This window comes from Physeter macrocephalus, chromosome 6 (genome assembly GCF_002837175.3).
Source record: "Physeter macrocephalus isolate SW-GA chromosome 6, ASM283717v5, whole genome shotgun sequence".
In the NCBI taxonomy this organism is placed as follows: Eukaryota; Metazoa; Chordata; class Mammalia; order Artiodactyla; family Physeteridae; genus Physeter; species Physeter macrocephalus.
Genome location: NC_041219.1, coordinates 55138602 through 55162169, shown reverse-complemented (window position 1 = coordinate 55162169; position 23568 = coordinate 55138602). Strand labels below are relative to the sequence as shown.

General features: G+C 40.2%; 1 protein-coding gene across 4 annotated transcripts in view; it reads right to left on the bottom strand.

Moving 5' to 3' along the window:
• KDM5A (lysine demethylase 5A) overlaps positions 1–16868 on the bottom strand; it is an 83740-nt gene extending 66872 nt beyond the window's left edge. Inside the window, exons 1-5 of one of the 4 annotated variants that reach the window (XM_007117070.4) lie at positions 16323–16868; positions 13669–13746; positions 12149–12271; positions 3807–3977; positions 1481–1615 (exon numbers count right to left, since the gene is read on the bottom strand). In XM_007117070.4, coding sequence (XP_007117132.1) covers positions 1481–1615; positions 3807–3977; positions 12149–12271; positions 13669–13746; positions 16323–16487 — 672 coding nt within the window. In that variant the 5' untranslated portion in view covers positions 16488–16868. The remainder of the gene's footprint in view (positions 1–1480; positions 1616–3806; positions 3978–12148; positions 12272–13668; positions 13747–16322) is intronic. The other 3 variants (XM_007117072.4, XM_007117068.4, XM_007117069.4) reach the window with 3 other exon arrangements.
• Between the last annotated feature and the right edge of the window lie 6700 nt (positions 16869–23568).

Genomic DNA, 23568 nt, shown 5'->3' with positions numbered 1-23568 from the left:
GATCAGAACTCCTGAGATCAACCATGGTAATAAAAATCACTTAAAGACTAAACCAGAGCTTACTAATTTAAAATAGAGCTATTGGGACTTCCCTGGTGGCGCAGTGGTTAAGAATCCGCCTGCCAATGCAAGGGACATGGGTTCGATCCCTGGTCCGGGAAGATCCCACATGCCACAGAGCAACTAAGCCAGTGTGCCACCACTACTGAGCCTGCACTCTAGAGCCCGCGAGCCACAACTACTGAAACCTGCACACCCCAGAGCCCGCACGCTGCAACTACTGAAGCCCGCATGCTGTAGGGCCTGTGTGCTGCAACTACTGAAGCCCACGCACCTACAGCCCGTGCTCCGCAACAACAGAAGCCACCACAATGAGAAGCCCGCACACCACAACGAAGAGTAGCTCCCGCTCGCCGCAACTAGAGAAACCCTGCGCGCAGCAATGAAGACCCGATGCAGTCAAAAAAAATAATAAATTTAAAAATGTTAAAAAATAAAATAGAGCTATCACTTTCCAAAAATTTCCATTAAATTCACATGCCCCATTCAAGACACCTACCTTTCTGCTATCAGAGTACCTAAGAAGCTAAATTATTAATCAGGAGGTTATTTAGCAGCATAAACTCAGAACAAGGAAAGTAGACATGGCATGAAAGAGACATATCCCCTGAGCTACAGAAAAGCAAGATGAAGTATCATTAGCCTGCCTCTACAGTGACAGGACTCCTCACAACCCCAGATCCAGTATCTCTTGTTAATAGTGAACCCACTTTACATGTGAACCACTTCCATCCTTAAATGTGTTTAGGACCCAGGTAAGCTGCTACTCCAGTTCACCCACGTGTTAATTTAAACGGGCCATATCTCAAGAGTCCTAACGGCACCTCACTCTCCCCAGCCTACAGATTGTCTTTACCAAAAACCTTCAGAAACACAACTTCGAGGACCACAAAGAAATGGGAATAGGAAAAAGGTGGAGGGGAAGAGGGGCAGACAAAAAGAAATTAGGGCATTTTTCTTCCAATGTATTCATTAGGCTTTAAGATTATTCCAGGTCACAAGAACACTGTAGAAATTACACTGGAATGGTTCGGAGACTAAGAAACTTATCCACTGGTTTTTAAAGGAATGATGAGTAAAGATAAAACCACTCTTTCCTACTCGTCTCACTTATACTAACCATGAAAATAAAATATACTAGAATTCATCAGCATGTCTATGAAATTGGCCCTCCAGTATCCAGAGTCACTCTCTGAACCGCGACCCCTGTCAAAGCTGCTCAAAATTAACAAAGAACTCTCTAAATCAAATCAGACTGAAGTTTACAATCCCTTCCTCGTTCATCTCAAAGGTAAACAGAAACATGTCTCCGAGTTTTAAAGAACGACAGCACGTGAATGACCTCCCAGAGCCAAGTAAGTGTTCTGCACAGTCAACGCTCTAGAAATGCCTATCAAAAGCGGCCCATGGAAACCGATACCTGAGACTTGACACGCCTTGTTCTCTTCGGCAGAATGTTCACTCTTGTGCCCGGCTCTGGGGGAGTTTGGACATCAGTGCCAAGAACCTCAGGCTCCACTTTTTCCTTAAGATCTAAATTAGGCATTTGTACACCCTAAAGAATTGAGAGCACAGGAAGAGGGAAGATTCACTTATAAGAAATCAGACTTGAGAATAAGGAGAAAAATAATAAATTTCTAAAACATCCCTAAAACTACATGAAACCAGATGACCAAATCTCCCACCAAACTGATCTACAGATTCAAGACAATCCCTATCAAAATCCTAGCAGGCTTTTGTTGTAGAAATTGAGAAGTGGATCCCAAAATTTATGTGGAAATGCAAATTGTTTGGAAATTTTGAAAAAAGAACCCAGCTGGAGGACTTACACTACCAGATATCTAAATTTACTATAAAGCTATGGTACTCAAGACAGCATAGTATTGGTGTTAGGGTAAAACATACAGATCAAACAAAGAACAAAATAGACTAGAAATAAACCCACATATTTATAGTCAACTGATTCTCAACAAAGGTGCCAAGGTAAATCACCTTGGTAAGGTAAATGGGAGAAGGGTAGTCTTTTAAACAAATGGTGCTGGAACAATTGGATATTCCTATACCCCCTCCCCGCTGCCCCCAAAATGAACTTATACCTTTACCTCAGACTATACACAAAAAAACAACTCAAAATGGGTCACAGACCTAAACATAAAAGCTAAAACTATAAAAAAACAAACACCTTGGCCTTGGGTGAAGAAAAGATTTTCTTAGATATGATAACAGAATCACAATCCATAAAAAGGGAGAAAATCAACAGATTACTCTTCAAATAGACACCATTATAAAAATGAAAAGACAAACCACAAACTAAAGGAAAATATTTATAAAATCATACATCTGATAAAGGACTTATATCCAGACTATTTAGCAAAATCTTAAAACAAGTATAAAATGACTGACAACCCAATAAAAAAAAGATTTGAGCAGACAGTTCATCAAGGAAGATATACAAATGGCTAATATACACATGAAAAGATGCACAACACCATTAGTCATTAAGGAAATAAAATTAAAACCACAATGAGATACCACTACACACCCACTAGAATGGCTGTAAGCAAAAAAACTGACAATACCAAGTGTTGGCAAAGATGTGGAGAAACTGGAAGCCTCTACATTACTGGCGGGAATGTAAAATGGTTCAGCCACTTTGGAATACAGTTTGGCAGTTTCTTAAAAAGTTAAACATAAACTTACCGTATAACCCAGCAATTCCACTCCTAGGTATCTACCCAAGAGAAATGAAAACGTATGTCCACACAAAGACTAGTACATGAATATTCATAGCATTATTCATAACAGCCATAAACTGGAAACAACCCAAATGTCCGTAAGTGATAAATGAATAAACAAATGTGGTATATCCATACAATAGAATATTATTCAGCCATAAAGAGGAATGAAGTATGAATACTAAAACACAGATGAACCTTAAAAACATTAGGCTAGGGCTTCCCTGGTGGCGCAGTGGTTGAGAGTCCGCTTGCCGATGCAGGGGACGCGGGTTCGTGCCCTGGTCCGGGAGGATCCCACGTGCCGCAGAGCGGCTGGGCCCGGGAGCCATGGCAGCTAAGCCTGCGCGTCCGGAGCCTGTGCTCCGCAACGGGAGAGGCCACAACACACAACAGTGAGAGGCCCGCGTACCGCCAAAAAAAAAAAAAAAAAATTAGGCTAAGTGAAAAAAGCCATACATAAAATCATACTGTATGATTCCATGTATGTGAAATGTCTAGAAAAGGCAAAACTATAGAGCCAGAAAGCAGATCAGGAGTTGTCCAGGTTTGAGGGTAGAAGCAAGAACCAGCTATAAACAAACACAAAGGAGTTTTTGGGGCTGATGGAAGTGTTCTACAACTGGATGGTGATGATAGTTGCATAAATGTATAATTTACTAAAGCTTACTGACTGTGTACCTACAATGGGTGAATTCTGTAGTATGTAAATTATACCTCAATAAAGCTGTTTAAAAAAAAACACATGAAACCAAGTGGAGGAATTTTTTTTAAAGCGTAAGTCTTGCATAAGCTTACACATTTTAATAAGAAAACTTTCTTCATTCCCATTAGCCTTTATCTCGTTAAACCACCAAAAATAGCTGTGATTTTTAAACTACACCTTGCTCCCTCCAAATTTCAGTACCTGGCGAAATCATAGCCAACTGCTAACTTGTTATAGTAAACAATCTAAAGTTTATATATGGCAGAGTGGATTTATCTGCTCCTAAGAAAAGTGATGCATCTCACCATAAGGCTGACACCAGACTGGAAAAGCTCATATGGGTAGAGAATTCTTTCATAATGTGACTTCAAAAGAGACCCAGTTCCTTTTCCTGGCAGATATCCCAAGCGGCTACCCACTTTAGACCATTTCTTCTCTTTGGTGACCATCTCAAAACCACCTTTGCTGGCAACAATCTGAAAAGAAAGTAAAAATTATTTAGGGAAAGAGGTAGATTCATGTATTCTGACTCTACATCTTGTCTGCTAAATGGAAAAATTATTCTGGGCCTAGATTTTTAATTTCCTTTCAAGAAATATGTGACAAAACTGAAACTCATCAACATTTAAAGTATAGAAAAGAGACAACAATTCTTGGAAGTTTTAAACTCTATTGCTGGTCACTGTGCCTACCTTCAATGAACCAAGCATTCAAAAATATTTAATGAATTTATGCTTTGCACATTATGCACCTTGAGAAAGTTAAACACATATATGTACTCTATATCCACATGGAATTCAAAATATAAATAAAAATTAAAAACAGACCAAGTATAGACATGTGAATGTTATAATACAAAATGAATGTAAATCCCGATACTAGAAAATATAGCAACTTTACTTACAGAATTTAACAAAAATGTCAAACAAACAGTGGATTCAGAGGATATTTTGAAAAAGAGACTATAATTTTTCAAAAAGATAAAAGTTTTACACAGAAGATTATAAAGAAATGATGGGGAAAAATAAATTCCGGAGATGTACTAGAACACAACACAGAATGTATTAAGGTAGGAAGTAATGGGATAAATTGGCCAATTTTTGCTGAATGCTCACATCAAACCAGCCACAGTATAGAACAGACATGTACCAAGGCCCCCATCTTCCAGAAGCTGATATGTACATCTCTCACACTCTAAAATATAGGCAGTTTTCAGTTTCACTGATGACAGAATAAAGACTGTGATGAAGTTATATGAATTCAAAAAAATTTTCCTCTTTGAGTGTACACTACTGTATTCTACTATATCAGAAAGTTCAGAGAAAAATTAAACAGAATTACCATATGATCCAGCAATTCCACCTCTAGGGAGATAGCCAAAAGAACTGAAAGCAGGGATTCAAACAGTACTTGCATACCAGTGTTCACAGGAGCATTATTCACAAGAGCCAAAAGGTAGAAACAACCCAAATATCCATCAAGAGATGAACGGATAAAAAAAATGTGGTAAAGGCATACGTGGAATATTATTCAGCCTTAAAAAGGAATGAAACTCTGATACATGTGACAACATGGATGAACCTGAAAACATGCTAAGTGAAATAACACAAACACAAAAAGATGAATATTGTATGATCCCATTTAAATGAGATAACCTAGCATAAGCAAATTCGTAGAAAGTATGATAAAGGTTTTACCAGGTGCTACAGGGAGGGGAAAGTTCTGGAAATGGGCAGTAGTGATGGTTGTACGACACTCTGAAAATACCTAAGGCCATAAGATTACACACTGAAAAGCAGTAAACAGTTATGTATGTTTCACCACAATTTCTTTTTAAAGGCTAAGAGCATGGACTCCAGAGCCAGATTACCAGAGTTCAAATCCCAGCTCTGCTTACTCAATAGCTGTATGACCTTGGGTAAGTTACACAATTTGCATCTCAGATTCCTCACCATTAAAAGAGTAATAATAACAGTATCTATTCCTTATTATGAGGCTGCTGTGAAGACAAATGAAATAAAACATGAAAAGCACCAGGACAGGGACTTCCCTGGTGGTCCAGTGGGTAAGACTCCACGCTCCCAATGCAGGGGGCCCAGGTTTGATTCCTGGTCAGGGAACTCGATCCCACATGCATGCCGCAACTAAGAGTTCGCACGCCGCGACAAAGATCCCGTGTGTGGCAACTAAGACACAGCGCAGCCAAAATGAATGAATGAATGGATGGCACCGGGACACAGTAAGCACTGTATCAATGTTGGCTATATTATAAATATCTGTGTGGGGGGCAAGTTGGGGGTGGGGGGGAGCATATACATGCTATAAATAAGTAAAGGACACATTTTCTACTCTTGTGCTTAGGATTTTATTATAGCAAAGATGAAACTATAGCCAAAGCAAAATTCTCCTCTAGTGAAGTATCTGAAAGCTTGATAGAAACACAGAAGTTCATGTGCACAAGAGTGGAACCCATCTTCAATTCTTTAGCTTTTCTTATTACATCTTCAAAGAAGCTCCCTCTGTTAATGAGAGCCAACCAGGGAAAAATCATGTAGAGAAAAATATTTATTTTTCAAATTTTGTAGTGTAGAGGAAGACACATTAAGGGTGGTTTGGAGAGAGGGCTGTCTGGAAGCAAATGGATGAGTGAGAATGCCTTTCATTCATAGCTTCCCAGGGTTTCTACTCTGTCAGCTACTGTTCTAGGTGCTGGAAATACAGCTATGAATAAAATAAAGATCTTTGCCCTGTTGAAGCTTACATCCTAGTGGAAGACTAAACATAACATGTCAATTGTGAAGTGACAAGTGCTGTGAAAATAATTTAAAAGAGTAGTTTAAAATCCTCCCAAGTAGGAGAATGAGGGTAAATTGAAGCATCAAACAGTCACAAAAAGCCTCATTATAAAGGTGAAACTTGAGCAAAGACTTGAAGGAGGTGAAGCAGTTACCCAAGCAGATATACAGGGCAGGGGACAGCCAGAGTAAAGGCCCACATGAGAAGCCTGCCTAGCATGCTGAGAAGCAAGAAGGAAATCACTGCGGCTGAAGCAAGTGGGGAGAAGCAGTAAAAGTCTAAGAGAGGAAACAGAAGCCCTCTCAGTAATCTGTATTTCCCAACACAGTTACCACCATTACATAATAATCTGCTTCCGTCAGTAATGATATAGCTGCACGGATCCAGTCATGCTTCCCACCCAGCTCTGACCATTTCTGGCACACAGCTGTGACAATGACAGCACCATAATCGGGGATGGCCAAGAGTAAGACAAAACTAACAAAGATATCAAAGCCATGACTTTGGCTTCATGTTTAACTACTCTATAACAATCTAACCGGGCCTAATACTATAAAAACACACAAAACCTTAATACTTGCTTTTCTTCAGCTGAGAGATTCAAGGATTACCATGCATAATTTCAAAATATAAACCATTTATTCCAAACATTTGCCATGCACTATATCACACCACTGTCATTAGAAAAACATCACATGACCCATGCCCTATAAAGAAATACATGGCATGCACTTAAACTGAACACAATGAAGACAACCCCTTAATTAAAACTTAACAAAAGAGTAATGCCACTCAAGGCCAAAATTTCAGTCCAATGAAAAACTAAGTCCAGTTAGCAAGAGACAATTTTAACAGACAAAAAACAGCAGCAGTCTTCTACTTAAAAGCTCCCTCTCAAAGCTCCACTAAGGGGCTTCCCTGGTGGCGCAGTGGTTGCGCGTCCGCCTGCCGATGCAGGGGAACCGGGTTCCCGCCCCGGTCTGGGAGGATCCCACATGCCGTGGGGCGGCTGGGCCCGTGAGCCATGGCCGCTGGGCCTGCGCGTCCGGAGCCTGTGCTCCGCAACGGGAGAGGCCGCAGCAGAGGGAGGCCCGCATACCACAAAAAAAAAAAAAAAAAAAAAAAAAAGCTCCACTAAAATGGAAGGGACAAAAAGGCATACTCCCAAGAGGACAAAAAGACCAAGAGAAAAGCCGATGTAGGAATGATAATCTAGCAAGCAAAAACAAAAAACAGACAAAAAAGCCCCAAGCACTTGCAACAGAAGAAAACTTAACAGAAGCTTTCGCAACATAGAACCTGGAAAGGCTTCAGAAATGGAAGCAGCAGTACCTTTAAAGTTAAATTTAAAAAGAACAGTGTTGACTGAAAACCTGTATAAAAGCAATCAGACCTCCCCCAGTCAGCACGCCAGGCAACCATCCCTCTCCAACAACAGCAGAAGACTGGAGATTTACTCTCAGGAGAGTCTGAAAAGAAGGGACTCTTAACCTAAGAAAGAAACAGGTAAGTAAAGTAGAGGATCCGTCTAACAGTCTCACATCCAACCAATAAGAGTTCAAAAAGAGAGAAAAAGTAAGTGGAACAAACTGTCAAAGAATTAACACAAGAAAAGTTAAAAGAACTCAAAGAGGTGAGTTCAGATTAAAAACGTCATCAAGTGCAATAAACATATTCAATGAAAATTATTAACACATACCAGCACATATGCACTGTGAAATCTCAAAACACTGGGAATAAAGATTAGACCCTGTGTCTTCAAGAAAAAGTCACAAGAATTAATATAGCATCATTCTTCTCAACAGCAACACTGGAAGCTTTCAAAATACAATTCTAAAGTAAAATGATTTGCAATCTAGACTTCTAAACCCACCACACTACCAATAAAGTTTAAGAGTAGAACCCTTTTAGACAAGCAAAAAATTTACATTCCATTTACCTTCTTGCTCATCAAACTAGCAGAAGAAATGTTTTACTAAAATAGGAATAAACCAAGTAATAGGAAGACTTAAAACAAGGAGGAAAACAAAGGGAATTCCCAGAATGATAATAGTGACAGAAGTTCCAAGCCGAGAGCTGACCTTAAAAAAAAAAAAAACTAGTCTGGACTGGAGCAGGAAAGAGAACTCCAGAGGAAGGGATCCAAGAAGGAAATGAAACTGGCAGATTTTCTGATGGGTGAAAGCATACTGAGAGATTTATACTTCTGGAAAATCTGAAAATAAATTTTTAATAGTCACAAAGAAAACTTACAAACTGAAAAAAGCCAAGGGGACTATTAACTCCAAGGAAAATAAAAACTGGTAACATAATTATAGCACACTATTAACATGAGACATAATCATAGCACACCATTAGGCACAGGTACAAATAAATTTGTATTTACACAGTCACAGCAATAATTTCTGATTAATAAAAAATTGACCTAACTACACTATAAGGGAATAGAGGACCTGAAGTACATAGAATTTAATTTTTATACCCATTGCCAATCTCTAATAGGAGGCAATCAGTACGTATATGATATTTAACACTTAAAAATGAATAAACAGCATAATGAGCATTTTTTTTTAGAAATATGGAGATCAAAATCAAACAGCTATAAGAACTGAAAGTGATTAGCTCTAAGGAGTAGTAAAGGGAGTGGAGAGATGAAGAAGGGGAATGCTGGTTTTTATTTTAAGGTTTATTTTTTTAAATGTATTACTTTGACAAAAATTTCTTTTAAAAATGTCTAGAATAAATGTTCCTTGCTGCACTGATAATAAACAGTAATTGTTAATGCAGAATTCCACTAAATTACAGACATTCCAAGTAACACTTTTTACTATCAAAAATAATAACCAGGGAGAAAGACAAAGTGACTTAATCAAAACAGGAAACAATCACATTGATAATTTAATGACTCAGGAGATTGAAAATCTGCTTCCCGTTAAAAAGTAGTGGAAATCAAAGTGTGTCAAAATCGCGTCTAAAATAACAAATTCAAGACATGCTCATCAGCTGTGAGCCAAAAATAATGTTTTTTTCAAAGTAAAGGGCATACCTAACAACCTAAACATATCAGAACTCTCAGTATTTTGTGCAGTTTTCAGCCTGAGCCTCTTGCTAGAAAGTAAAATGTCCCTAAGCCATTCACCAGTGATGGGGGGCAAAACAGCAGTCCCCTTAGGGGAGACGTACTGACTGGGAGGGAGAGGAAGGAGCCCACGAGAGTGCTGTAAACGCTCGGCGGTGCTTACAGAAGTGTACACAGCAGCAAGATCTACCCAGCAGGACATTTAAGACTTGTGCATCCCAATCTACTTTAAGCCTCAGGTAAAGAAAAAAGTTCATGCGGTGAGAAGCAGCAATCTCACTATGACATTCAGGGAACAAAAGTATTATAAAGTATAAACAAAATAACCCCAAATCAAAATGTCTGCCTTTCAGCTTTAAATCTCAGATTTATAAGCATTCTCAAGGTTAGGGGAAAGAGACGTCATGTCCATGGGCGCTTAAAGACGAGCCTCCCATAAACCCCAGGACAAGCAAACTTAACCTCTAATCACAATACATTTGCTGATCAATATATACTTTATACGCAGTAGTCCCTCTCAGCACAAAAAGGAATTGGGTTTCTCAAAATGGAGTTAAACAGTCCAGACGGCAAATGTTACACAGAGTTATAAACAACTAGGTATTCAGATTAGGTCACTTCTAAAGCCTCTTCCTGATTTTGAAATGCTGTAACTCTGTAAAACCAAGAATGCAATCTACCTTCAGTATAACCTAATGTTTACCTCTTAATTGGGAAATTGATGATACCGGAACAGCTTCAATCTAATAGAGTGTCTGCTTATATATTTATTCTATCAAATTCCCTAGGAATAAGGTACATGGCATGAGTTTTGGTTGAAGATTACCACAACACTATTGATATTAATAATTAAATAATTTTTGAAAATGTTTTTGTATTTTATTTAAGCTGCATAAATCAAACCAAACATATTCAGAACCTTAAACAGCATCACATAATAAAAGTTAGTAGGGCTTCCCTGGTGGTGCAGTGGTTAAGAATCCACCTGCCCATGCAGGGGACACGGGTTGGAGCCCTGGTCCGGGAAGATCCCACATGCCGCGGAGCAACTAAGCCCGCATGCCACAACTACCGAGCCTGCACTCTAGAGCCTGCGAGCTACAACTACTGAAGCCCGTGCGTCTAGAGCCCGTGCTCCACAAGAGAAGCCACCGCAATGAGGAGCCCGTGCACCACAACGAAGAGTAGGCCCTGCTCGCAGCAACTAGAGAAAGCCCGCACACAGCAGTGAAGACCCAATGCAGCCAAAAAAAAAAAAAAAAAAAAAAAAAAGTTAGGTAAGTTTTCACTGAATAGAAATGTCAAAAAAGAGAATTCTCAAAGCAAATTTTTTATCTTAATGGTTTCCTACAAGACAAAAACCTAACCCTCAAATTCACTATAATTTGCCCGTTGGTATGATAGTTTTTTTATACAACTGCATGAGATGATTTTCACACAGTCCTTAATTACTGATATCATTACCTTACTGATAAAAGAAGCCTAGCACTGCTATTTTAGCAAAAGACCACACTTTCCAAAATGCTTAGTACTACATAAAAGAAAAATTCTAGAGAATTCTGACCTGACATTAATTTTTAAATGTATCATAAAAAATAATTTAAATATAATTATTCTAGCTTTTTTTTCCTTGAAAGTGGAAGCTTCCTAAAGTGAGAATAAATTTTTACTTCAAAACAGCCTATCAATCATAGCATAGGAAAGGCCACAAAAATACGTTGTTTTGGGACATCCCTGGTAGCACAGTGGTTAAGAATCTGCCTGCCAATGCAAGGTACACGGGTTCGAGCCCTGGTCCGGGAAGATCCCACATGCCGCGGAGCAACTAAGCCTGTGTGCCACAACTACTGAGCCTGCGCTCTAGAGCCCGTGCACCACAACTACTGAGCCTGCGCACCACAACTTCTGAAGCCTGCGCTCTAGAGCTCACAAGCCACAGCTACTGAGCCCGCAAGCTACAACTACTGAAGCCCGCGCCTAGAGCCCATGCTCTGCAACAAGAGAAGCCATCGCAATGAGAAGCCCGTGCACCACAATGAAGAGTAGCCCCCGCTTGCCGCAACTAGAGAAAGCCCACGAGCAGCAACGAAGACCCAACGCTGCCATAAATAAATAAATACGTACATAATACATAAAAAATAAATTGTTTTGCAAAATTCCTCAGATAATCAAGCTATCTTCATTCACAAGTCTGAGCAGTCATAGATTTTTCTTATTGTATTAACAAAATATGTTGTCAAGGTAATCGTTACAAACCCTGTTGCAAGTCAGTCAGTTTTTTTCACATTAGGGAACGTAACATTACAAAGTTAACATTCACCCTACTGGATAATGCTGCCCTCAGTTAACCACTAACACTATTTACAGGTATTAATACAACTAGTAAGTACCACACATGAGAATGCTGAGTGACATTAATCTCTTTAATATACCAAATTTTCAATTAAGAAGCAGAAAAAAAGCTGACAAGCTCAATATAGGACATTCTTCATTTCATACAAAGTAATATTAGGAGGTTTGTGTCATTTCTTTTGCATACTGTGTAAACAGAACCTACTTATCTGAGTAGTTATTAAATATTAATCTCATAACAAACTAAAAATAGATTTTAAAAATAACGGAAATCTATCATTTCCATTTACTCATACTTGCATTTCATTGTCAAACAAATCCTACATAGGAAGCGATGTTTTCCATCAAGTATATCTGAAATTCCTAATTTCATAAATTCACTAGCCCCTGTTCAATTTCTTAACAAAGTACAAGCCTCACCTTGCTCAAAGCATAGAGATCCAGAATTTTTCTCTCCACCACAGGGATCTTGAGGGTAGACCCCTGAAGCTCCCAAAATTTTGCTAGTTGATCCAAGAAGTCCAATCTCACTCTGGTCATTGCCTAAGATTATTAAAATATAGAAATGAAAGATAGGAATTAAGTTGTGGTGAAAGTAAATGAGTTTTACTTAACAAAGGTACTCAATTCTTTAAAGAAATTCAGACTTCTCATCACTACTTAGTTCAACCTTGTACGTCAATAAAAAAGCAAAATACTTCTATTAAACTTTACTAAGACAAAAAGTTACTCTAATATATGTGAAAAGTTCTCATATTATCAGCCAAAGCAATTTTTTGTAAAAGTTAACTTTAAGCTAATCAGAAAATTTAGTAAATCGAATGATTTTTTCTAAGCATTTTCTAAGCATTCTAAACCTGTCATTTCATCTAGAGATTATATGCATACTTCAAGTACACCAACTCTCCACCTCACTGATATTAAGATTAAGATCTCCATCAAGTATCTTATAAGAGACTACAGGAAAAAAAAAAGGTATTAAAATCTCAAAAAATAAATGTTTTAGGAGCATCAAGGAAAAAAAACAAACTCAGCAAGACACATTAAGCCCTGTCTAAGATTTCTCTTTTGTACTCTGGAAGTTTTTTTTACCACATTGAAGAATCTTCTGAAAATCTCAGAAACAGGAAGAACAACTATCTAAACAGATTTCAACTTAGAAATTTAAGAGACATTCAAAATGTTTAAAGGGAGATCTTAATAAATCAGATTACGAGTCCTAGAAAAGTTCTGTTAGAGCAAAAAAACAAACAAACATACAAAAAACACCTTTGAAAACTAGTTTTTTTTTTTCTTTTGGTGCCAAAACCCGGGAACGAACGAAAACTAGGTTTTTTTTATAGAAGAATTTTTAAAACTATTTTCCAAAGACTACAAGATACAGAATCTTCCAACATTAACAAAAGAAAAATTTATTAGAATAATTAGCACTGAAGAAAGTAGAATTTAAGAATTCCAGTTCTCTAAAGCTAAACACTGGATATTTCCACCATGAAAAACATGGCTAGAGATAGTGTCCCACAATCCCAGTTAAGCAGAAAAAACTAATAACTACTATAAATAATTTTTTAAATCAGAAACTTCCTTCCATTCAGCCCCAATTAACATTAATTTTGAGCCCTGGTACATGAGCTTCTTAAAGTTCTCTACCTGGAATCCTGATATAAAGAATAGATCAGGGGCTTCCCTGGTGGCGCAGTGGTTGCGCGTCCGCCTGCCAATGCGGGGGACACGGGTTCGCGCCCGGGTCTGGGAGGATCCCACATGCCGCGGAGCGGCTGGGCCCATGAGCCATGGCCGCTGAGCCTGAGCGTCCGGAGCCTGTGCTCCGCCACGGGAGAGGCCACAGCAGAGAGAGGTCCGCGTACCGCAAAAAAAAAAAAAAAAAAAAAAAAAAAGAATAGATCAGGAGACAGAAATGGTGATGTAAGAACACTCACCTCAAGTTCATTCAGACGCTGGACTCTGGGAGTAAAACGGAAGCTTTTTACTTCACATGCAAATGGAGGCTGCCAATCCTAAATAGAAAAAATTTCTTCACCATATTGGTTAATAAGCAAGGAATGCACTATTCATTCCCTTAATTTAAGGGGTGAGTTGCCACAAATCATTATGACAACAGATCAACTTACAAGTTTTCGTTAGTTAGAGACTCAAAGAATAATATTTTTTAGATAAAATAATTTATTATTACTTATCTCTAACATTCTAATACTAAACTTATTTTATCAATTTTCTCCTCAAATCTCACAGTCCCATTATTTATATCTGACAATTACGCTTTCCCCAATTACTCAAGTGGAATGCAATAAGCTCATCTCAATACAGCATCTAGTAAACATCCAAGTTTATCAAAATAAAAAGAAAATAGAATTTCAAAGAAACAAAAAAAGGTAAAATTAAAGGCCAAAAGGTAATGTTTTAAAAGTACTTATGTAATTGGACAATGTGTTTTTCATTCACGTGGAATGTGACACAGCACTTTAAAGTCTATGTTACATAAATGTTTTGTTCAAAGCCCAGCTTCTGGGCACCCAAATTTTTTTTTTAATATTAAAATTTTAAAAAAAATTAGCAAACCCACAGAACAAGGACAATTTCCAGATTGGAGATGTGGTATAACTGAAATGAGACAGCACATTTCAAGTAGAGTTCCAGAGACCATAGTTTGATTTAGCCTAAACAGTAATCTATTTAAAAATGTGAAAAGTAGTAAAAAAATTTTACCTTACCTTGGAAACTAAAGAAATCCACCAATATTGAAATTAAATTCTGCTTGTAAACATTTATTTTCAATAATAATATTGTGACGCAAAGAGAAGATATATTATTTCAACCTCTTGTAAGTAACAAAAAGCTATACAAATATATATATTTTTTAACTATAAGGAACCTTGAATGTAATTTCTAATTCTTTAAAGCAATAGAATAAATGAAAATATAGTTTAGGAAAAGCCTCAGTGCTTAAGGTTTTGTCAATATCAGGTAATCTTGATAGAAAAAGAATTAAGTGAAAATAAATTTTTCATAAAAGAGTTAAGTGAACTTTGGGGAGGATGCCAATACACGTACCACCACTCATCACAGCAATTATTTGTTAACCCTTTGCTTGCAACTGATAGTCCATAATCTTAATCAAACTCATTCAGCATAAGGGAAGTAGCTTGCCTGAGTTTTAGAAACAAATAGATTGATCTAGATTCATAATCTACTTTGCCATTGCCCAAGATCACACATCTGATAAGTTACTTAACTTATCCAGACTTGTCTCATCTGTAAAACGACCTTATATACCTACTGAGGCTTCAAAGAATATTAAGTGAAAAAATCTGTAAATGCTACACATTAGCTGCTCCTCCTCCTCCCTCCATCTAAGCTCTTTTTATTCACTGTGGTAGTCTGCACACTTCTGTGGTAGTTTGTGGTGACAGCTGAAGCTTTTTAAAATGCAACAAGGTGTAAAAGGACCGTATTTTATTTTATTACTAGTAGACAAAACATACAGCAAGATATCCCTTCAAGGAGCACTAAGGCATGGTTCACAGACTTTAATGTTCACTAAGAATCAAGAGAGTACTTGCTAGAAAAGCAGTTTCTAGAACTTCCATATCCCGAAACTGATTCCAGTCTGGGAACGAGGCCTAGGGACCTGCATCTTCACAAGCATCCGGTCGACCCTAGCGCAGGTGGACCAGGAATATCATTTGGAAAGCACTGGACCTCACGGGTAGAGAAAAAAACCTTTTGACCTTGAGCAAATCCTCAACCTCTTGGGGCACTAATCCCCGCACAACAAAGAGCAGTTACCAGTTTTCCTCACCGTAAAGACTGAGGATCATAACTAACCTAGAGGCAAACCCAGTTATGTGCAATAACTGCGATTCTTACGTTTTTAAGATTTCAACGTTTTCTTCCACCTCCATTATTGACAAATTTTTCTAAACCTCTAAATGTTTAAAATAATTGCTGCTTACGTTTTTAAGATTTCAACGTTTTCTTCCACCTCCATTATTGACAAATTTTTTCTAAACCTCTAAATGTTTAAAATAATTGCTGCTTTTTCCTTCTCCTCCCCCGGGAAGACTTTTTTTCACTGCAGCAGTAATCAGTCTGGGATGCTTGTTTGGTGATACCACCCCAAGGGACAACTAGAGCTCAGATTACCATTTAAGAAACCTTAGCCCTGAGATGAGGCCTGCAGATACTTAATAAATCAAGCGTCAGCAGGGCTAGGATAAAGCAAGAGCCGACGGAACGGCAGTTTTTCCTATCGCACTGTAACGAGGATTATACGCGAGGGTAGGGCTGTCGCGTCACGATACTTCAGTCACCTTACGGCCAACGAAAGGCCGAAAGCCTTTGTTACCCGTGCCCACAAACCAAGAGGGGAAGAAAAGTATCAGTTCCCAAGCTCTTGGCGGATAGGCCCCCGGGACACGACTCTCTCGCGTCCAGACGTGCCTACATACGACCCCAAAAAAACCAAAGCGGAAACACGCAGAAACTTAAAGTCCAGGTGTCGAGAGACCAGGGCGAGCGAACGCGAAAGGGCAGCGGACCGGGAAGTCGAGCTAAGCCGATCAGACTCCAGTACCTTGGGCGGTCGGATTTTACAGATGCCGGTTTTCTCCGCCAGGGGCCGGATGCGGCCGATGAAGCTGAGCGGGTCCGTGAACTCCTCCCAGCTGGGCTCAAAGACCGGGCACTCCGGGGGCGGCACGAACTCCGCCGCGTAGCCCCCCGGCCCCACGGCCGCCATGGTGGCACCGGGGGCCCACGGGGAGAAGGGCTGGCTGGGGCCCGGCGTTCGCGCTCACGTCCCCTGACAGGGGCCGAAGCTCATCTTCTCAGGCGAGACCCGCTGAACACACGAACCCCAAAACCGCTTCCTCCTGCGTTTGTTATTGTTTCCTTCGGGGCTTTTCCTCTCGGGTCGGGGCTCACCGGAAGTCAGCGTGCGACCAAATCCCTCCGCCACCAGAAACAGGATCCCTCCGCAGCGACGTGTCGCCCCGCTGCGCGACCTTCCTTCTCCCTCCCTCTCCCGGCAACGCAGGTCGCTCCTTGGCTCCTCGTGCGCCCAAGTTCCGCGCTGCCGACGACTCCCGGCTGCACAGCCCGGCGACCCCGCCGCCCCTCCTACTGGGCGGTGGGGGAAGCAGCTGGACCAAGCAGGGCGCTCTTCCGGCGCGGAGGATGCGTAATGCGCCGGGGGCAGAGGTTCTACTTCCGGCGAGCGGAGCCCGGTCCCCCTTTGTATACAGATGGACCGGAACACAAACCACCGGACCTCGCAGGGCTGCCTGTTTCAAGCTCCGTGTCTGTTTCCAGATAACTACCTTTTCCGGCATCTCTCTTTTTTTTAGTCCTTTCACTGTTAGTGTCCCTTTCGAATAATCTCGTTCGGCCACTTTAATCCGCCCCATCTCCATAGCAACAAGTTCGGGTTCAGCCCACCCGCCCGAATCTCCCCTTGGGCCGGCCTTCGCCACCGTCCGGGAATTGATTTCGTCCTCAGAGAAGCAAGGGCTGTTGACCTCGCTTTTCCAAGCGTTGAAGCCTTTCTCAGTTTTCTGTAACAGCCACGGCAGCTGTTCTGGCCCTGCTTGTCAAACATCTCTGTGCCGGCGGGCATAGACGCTTCCAACAAGTTGCTGAGAGTGACGCAGAAAGTACGAAAGAAGAAACCGTGAAACGGTAGTTCTTGTATTATCTATTGGAAGGAAGACTTACTTCCCAGGGCTTGATCTCATGCTCCCTGTTCAATCTCAGCTTCCCCCAGGACCTAAGTTGCCAGCTATGGCTAATGACTGCCGAATCTGTACTTGCAGCCTGGACTCCGCTCCTGAGTTACAAGCCAGTACATCTAGCTACCTACTGGACAACTCCACTTTGGTAAACTCAAATGTGCCTTGAACTCATAGTTTCCCACTGTTTTTTCAGTGTTTCCAGTTTCCACGGATGACTTCATTCATCTATTCAGTTGCCTGATCCAGAAATCCAGAAATAATCCTTAACTCTTGCTCTCTCACTACCCACATACAACCCTGTGTCAAGTCTGGAGATTCTATCACCTAAAAACCTTAAATCCACCCATGTCTCCATCCAAATTATCACGATCCTAATTTAAGTTCACTCTCCCCTGGACTGTGATAACAGCTCATTTCTTGCCCCCTGTCAAATCTCTTTCCACTCGTTTATCAGGTTGCTTGGTCTAAAGTCCAGAATTCACCTCGTCACTTTTTATCTCCAAACTCAACTCCAGGGACTTCCCTGGCGGTCCCGTGGTTAAGACTCCGTGCTCCCAATGCAGGGGGCATGGGTTTGATCCCTGGTCAGGGAACTAAGATCCCTGCAAGCCACATGGCAGGGCCAAAAACAAACCAAAACAAAAAAAACCAAACTCGACAACTCCAAACTCCTTTATTGTTTGCTGTCTTACCCCCAAGCTTCCTCTCTTATGCTTCTCCATGTAATACACAGAAACTTCTGTGGTGACTTCAATGCACCATGCTTTCTCACCTCTGAGCCTTCACGGATAATGCTTCCCCACCCCCACAGTTTCCTATATTCCTTTTCTGACTAAATTCCTACTCATTCTTTATCAGATGAAGTTTGAAGGCAGTTTGCAGGAGAATTCCATCTTGCTTGAGGAGGCTGGCTTTTCGTTCTAGTCAAGCCTTCAGCTGATTGGATGAGGCCCTCCCACATTATGGAGGGCAGTCTGCTGTACTTAAAAGTTCATTGATTAGATGTTAATCTCGTCCAAAAAAACACCCTCCGAGTTAACACATCACACACGTTAACATAAATATATTTGATAAGTAATATTTTCCAAAAGAAATTTAGTGAAAAGAGTGGCATTGATTTACAGTTTTTGAAATTTAAAAAAAGATATTTAGCTTAGTGGCATCCAGCTAGATTCTCATATCTATTTCTGCCCTCAATCTGTTGTGATATGTTGTTTGGGTTAAAATATATGAAGAAAATCCAACATCACACAGATGTGAATGGAAAAGGGACAAGTATTTTTTTAAATGTTAGCCTTTTCAAATCATTGTAATTTCTCTGAGGCTAGCAATGTGGAATCTAAAATTTTATCAATGAACTTTTTGTACTCTATTAAAATGGTAGTCAACATTTGTCCTTGAATGGACTTTTTACCCAGTCATTTTGTAACATCATGCATTGATCATTTCAAAAATGTTGGTTCACTGAGTTATACAGATCTTCCAAATGTTGATGCATATCATATATTATTTTTTAAATCACAAAAATATTACCATTGATCTTACCAGAAAATTGGGAAGCTGTCAAACTCATACTGACAAACAAGTTTTCCAAAATTACAATTTTCACTTGAAAAGCTCAAATATTCATTATCAACAAATACCATCCGTTGTTTCCACTAAAGAGATGGCCTCACATTGTTCATCTTCAAGAAAATGTCTGTCAAAAACGTAGATCTGAATAACTATAGTTTGTCTATTAGGCCTTCTGGTGTTCCATGGAAAAAATGGCTAGTTTAGCTTGTAAGTGTTTTCCCTTGAGCAAACACTCCCACTTCTGTGTGCAGAAGTACACCATGTGTACTTGCAATTTCATCACAGACTATTAAAAAGGACATGTATTAAAGAGTCAAGGTTTACTAAAATGAATCATTTTTACTGCTTCATCTGGTATTCTTAAGTAAAACTGGCTTTTTTTAAACTATGAGTGCATGTGATGAAGACCACTTCTACACTGTGTTGGTGCCACTGTGATGTGTGTGTGCTACAGGACCAGCAATTTCACCCACCATTGCATTTGCACCATTGGGGCAAATATCATTGGTGAAAAAGGAAAATAGCATCTTAGTATTAGTAAGAAAATACTTTTGACTGCAAGACCTTCAGAAAGTATCTCAGGGCCAAAGGGGTCTGGGGACAAATAGGAGTCTGTAGACCACACTTTGAGAGCTACTGGTTTATCCTATAATTTAGCATAATAAAGGAGAAAGGACTGGAAAACACCTGCTTTAAAAAGAGGAAAGAGGGACTTCCCTGGTGGCACAGTGGTTAAGAATCCGCCTGCCAAGGCAGGGGACATGGGTTTGAGCCCCGGTCCCGGAAGATCCCACATGCCGTGGAGCAGCTAAGCCCATGCGCCACAACTACTGAGCCGGCGCTCTAGAGCCCACAAGCTACAACTACTGAGCCTGTGTGCCACAACTACTGAAGCCCGCATGCCTAGAGCCTGTGCTCCGCAACAGTTGAAGCCACCACAATGAGAAGACCGCGCACCACAACGAAGAGCAGCCCTGCTCGCCACAACTAGAGAAAGCCCACGCGCAGCAACGAAGACTCAACGCAGCCAATAAATAAATAAATAATTTTTTTTTAAAAAGAGGAAAGAAAAGTAAATAACCTATTAGAGCAACAGTCTCAACAACAGATCTTTGCTTCTTAAATATTTAAACATTTAAGTTTTTACACTGTATATGTCACTAGGTTCTTCTAAAATGCAATAAAATGGGTTCTCTGACATACTTTAACAAGAAATCAACTGTAATGAACAAACCCTTAAATTCATTTAGGCCAAAATAATGACAGTTCATTCTGTATCTGGTGGTCTGTGAATTCAATTATGTTCAATTCAATAAACATTTCTATTAATATTTGGTTCCCACCCAATGCTATGTTTGATCACTTTACTCCAGTGCTTCTTTTTTTTTTTTTTTTTTCCCGGTACGCGGGCCTCTCACTGCTGTGGCCTCTCCCGTTGCGGAGCACAGGCTCCGGACGCGCAGGCTCGGCGGCCATGGCTCACGGGCCCAGCCGCTCCGCGGCACGTGGGACCCTCCCGGACCGGGGCACGAACCCGCATCCCCTGCATCGGCAGGCGGACTCTCAACCACTTGCGCCACCAGGGAAGCCCTACTCCAGTGCTTCTTAACGTGTGTCAGAATGGAGTTTGGGGAAGGCATGTATATGGACCTAGCAAAACCAGACTTAGTATTTAGAAAAGAGACAAAAATTGTTAATTTGTACTACAAAGTAGAGAAAGTAAAAGCCAAAAGAGTCGATTAATAGGAATACATATACTATATACTTAAGACACATTTTTAAGTGGGGTTTGGGAAGACAGACTCCAAGTACTTCATAAGGGACAAATCAGAATAGGAGGGAGAAATTCAACAGGTTGAAAATCTATGGCTTAAAATATTCCTTCTTCCTTTATCATGATTTTTTTGTTTGTTTGGTTTTATTTGGCTGCTCTGGGTCTTCGTTGCCGCACACGGGATCTTCGTTGTCCCATGAGAGATCTTCATAGTGGCATGCGGGATCTTTAGCTGCGGCATGCAGGATCTAGTTGCCTGACCAGGGATCGAACCCGGGCCCCCTGCATTGGGAGCAAGGAGTCTTAACCCCTGGACCGCCAGGGAAGTCCCTATCATGATGTTAATAAGGAAATAAGTTGACCCTCGAACAACACAGGGATTAGGGCCACCAACCCTACATGCAATCAAAAATCCACTATGATTTCCAGTCCACTGTGTCCATGGTTCCTCAGTATCTGCAGTTTCTCCTTATCCACAGTTCCACATCCATGGATTCAACCAACCTGGGGTCATGGAGTTCTGTAGTATCTACTATTGAAAAAAAAATCCACGTATAAATGGACCCATGCAGTTCAAACCTGTGCTTTTTCAAGGATCAACTGTAATCGTCACTTGAAATATTGCATTAAAAAAATCTTCACATCACGTTCCTACCAGAGCCATTGAATATGATGTGGGCCTGACACTTACAAGCGATCTCCAAATTCTTGTGAACTGCTGCTGTGCAATATTGAATTAATCCCTTCCTTTATAACTTCCTTTTCTGTATCTTGATGTTTAAATGAAAGATCACTATGTTAAAAACTCTGGGGACTTCCCTGGCAGTCCAGCGCTTAAGACTCTGCACTTCCACTGCAGGGGGCACGGGTTCGATCCCTGGTTGGGAAACTAAGATCCCACATGCCATGTGGCATGGCCAAAACAACAACAACAACAACCCTGATATAAATGTATTTTCGTAACCAAAGCTCCTCTACATTTGCCTTCTCTTTCTTCTCCTGGAATACTATGCTGCACTAACTGAACTTATTATTGACTTCACCATTGCCTTAAAATTCCACAATTTTTGAAAAAAATTTAAACCTTGACATATTCTTCATATGTAATTGATAGTTTTATTTTATCTCTTCTTCAAGACAAGCAATGAAAATATTTGTACCTAAATTGAAGTCAACAGAAACTACTTGCAAATTATCACTTTTTATTGTCCTTCCTTAATTAAGGTATCAACAACTACTTTCAAATCATTCATATTTAAACACTCATATTTAATCTATGGCTACCTTCCCTCAAAGGGGCCACAGCTTATGCTTTACCCAAGATATTAGTATTAGTTACTTCACTATGATTTAATTTGTATGACCTTGAATGGATTCCTAATCACCTATTCTTTTCCACTGAGCAAATAAAGGACTGCTGTAAGGCGAGGAACATCATTATCGATGAATTTAGCTAGGTGCCAGGCAATCTTCTATGTGCTGGATATATGGGCAATGAGCAAACAACAACAAGAAGACAAAGTATGTCTCCTCACAGAACTTAGATTCTAGCGGTGAGGAGAGACAAAATCATAAGCACTAGCAAATATATACTATTCTAGGCAGTGATGAGGTCTTTTAAAAAGTAGAGGAGGGAGGGTGTGGAGGGTGTTAAGGGGGGGATAGGGCGGTCAGAGGAGGACTCAAGATTGATGACATGTGAATAGAAGCTGTGCTATAAAATATATAATGACAACTTGCTACATATCAAAGGGAAGGAATAACATCCAATTAAGGAGATGGTATTTGCATTGGCCTTGGTAGAAATTTATGAAGATTCATGGAAAGGGTCAATCCAGATAGAAGAGTGTGAGCCAAAGCTGGAAAGTACATGCTACATTTAGGAAATAACTAGTTATTTATTATAATAGAGAAAGTGTGGTCAGACTGTGGCAGTGTTTGAGTGCCCTATTACTATCTGGATTTCATTCTCTACTCTGTGGGGAGTCACCAGAAGTTATGAGCAGGAGTATTGAGACAGGCTGGGACCTGGGACCTGGGACCATTTATTGAAGTGCTTGCAGCTGAACAAACATCTTCTCCTCCAGCAACACAGCACAACGAAACTATAAGGAACTAAAAATAACTGCGTGCATCTGTGCTCGGGGCAAATTATGAACAATAAGATACAAAAAGGCCAAAACCCACCTGCCACGATCCCTGAACACAGCACCACCAGGGGGGTGGGCAGACCCCCTAAGCCACCGCTCCAGCCCGATCCACCGATCCATCCATACCCTCACCCCAGTTAAGGGACCATCTCACCACCACCCCCTTCGGGGAGCCAGCAAAGACACCTGTTTACTTGTTTTCACTCCTTCCTGCTGCAGCACGAGCTCCAATAAAGCCTTGCCTGAATTTCTCTTCTGGCCTCATCAATTTCTAATGATTAAAGAGTCCAAGAACCCAGGTCAGTAACAGTATGACCTATCCAGAAGTGTGCTTTAAAAAAAACAAAAATCAAAAAACAAAGCAGCTTTTAAAGAATGGATTGGAGAAGGAAAAAAATAACCTGAGGCAAAAACACCAGTTAGAAACCTACTGAAGTAATCCAAGTTTAAGGTAATGAGACACAGAGTGGAAATAAATAGTAAGATATAAATTTGAGAACTAGTAGGAAGGTAAGATCACCATGATTTGCTTTTAAAAAAAATGCAGGTGCCAAAAGAGAGACAAAAATATTGAGCCAAGGTGTCTGGGAA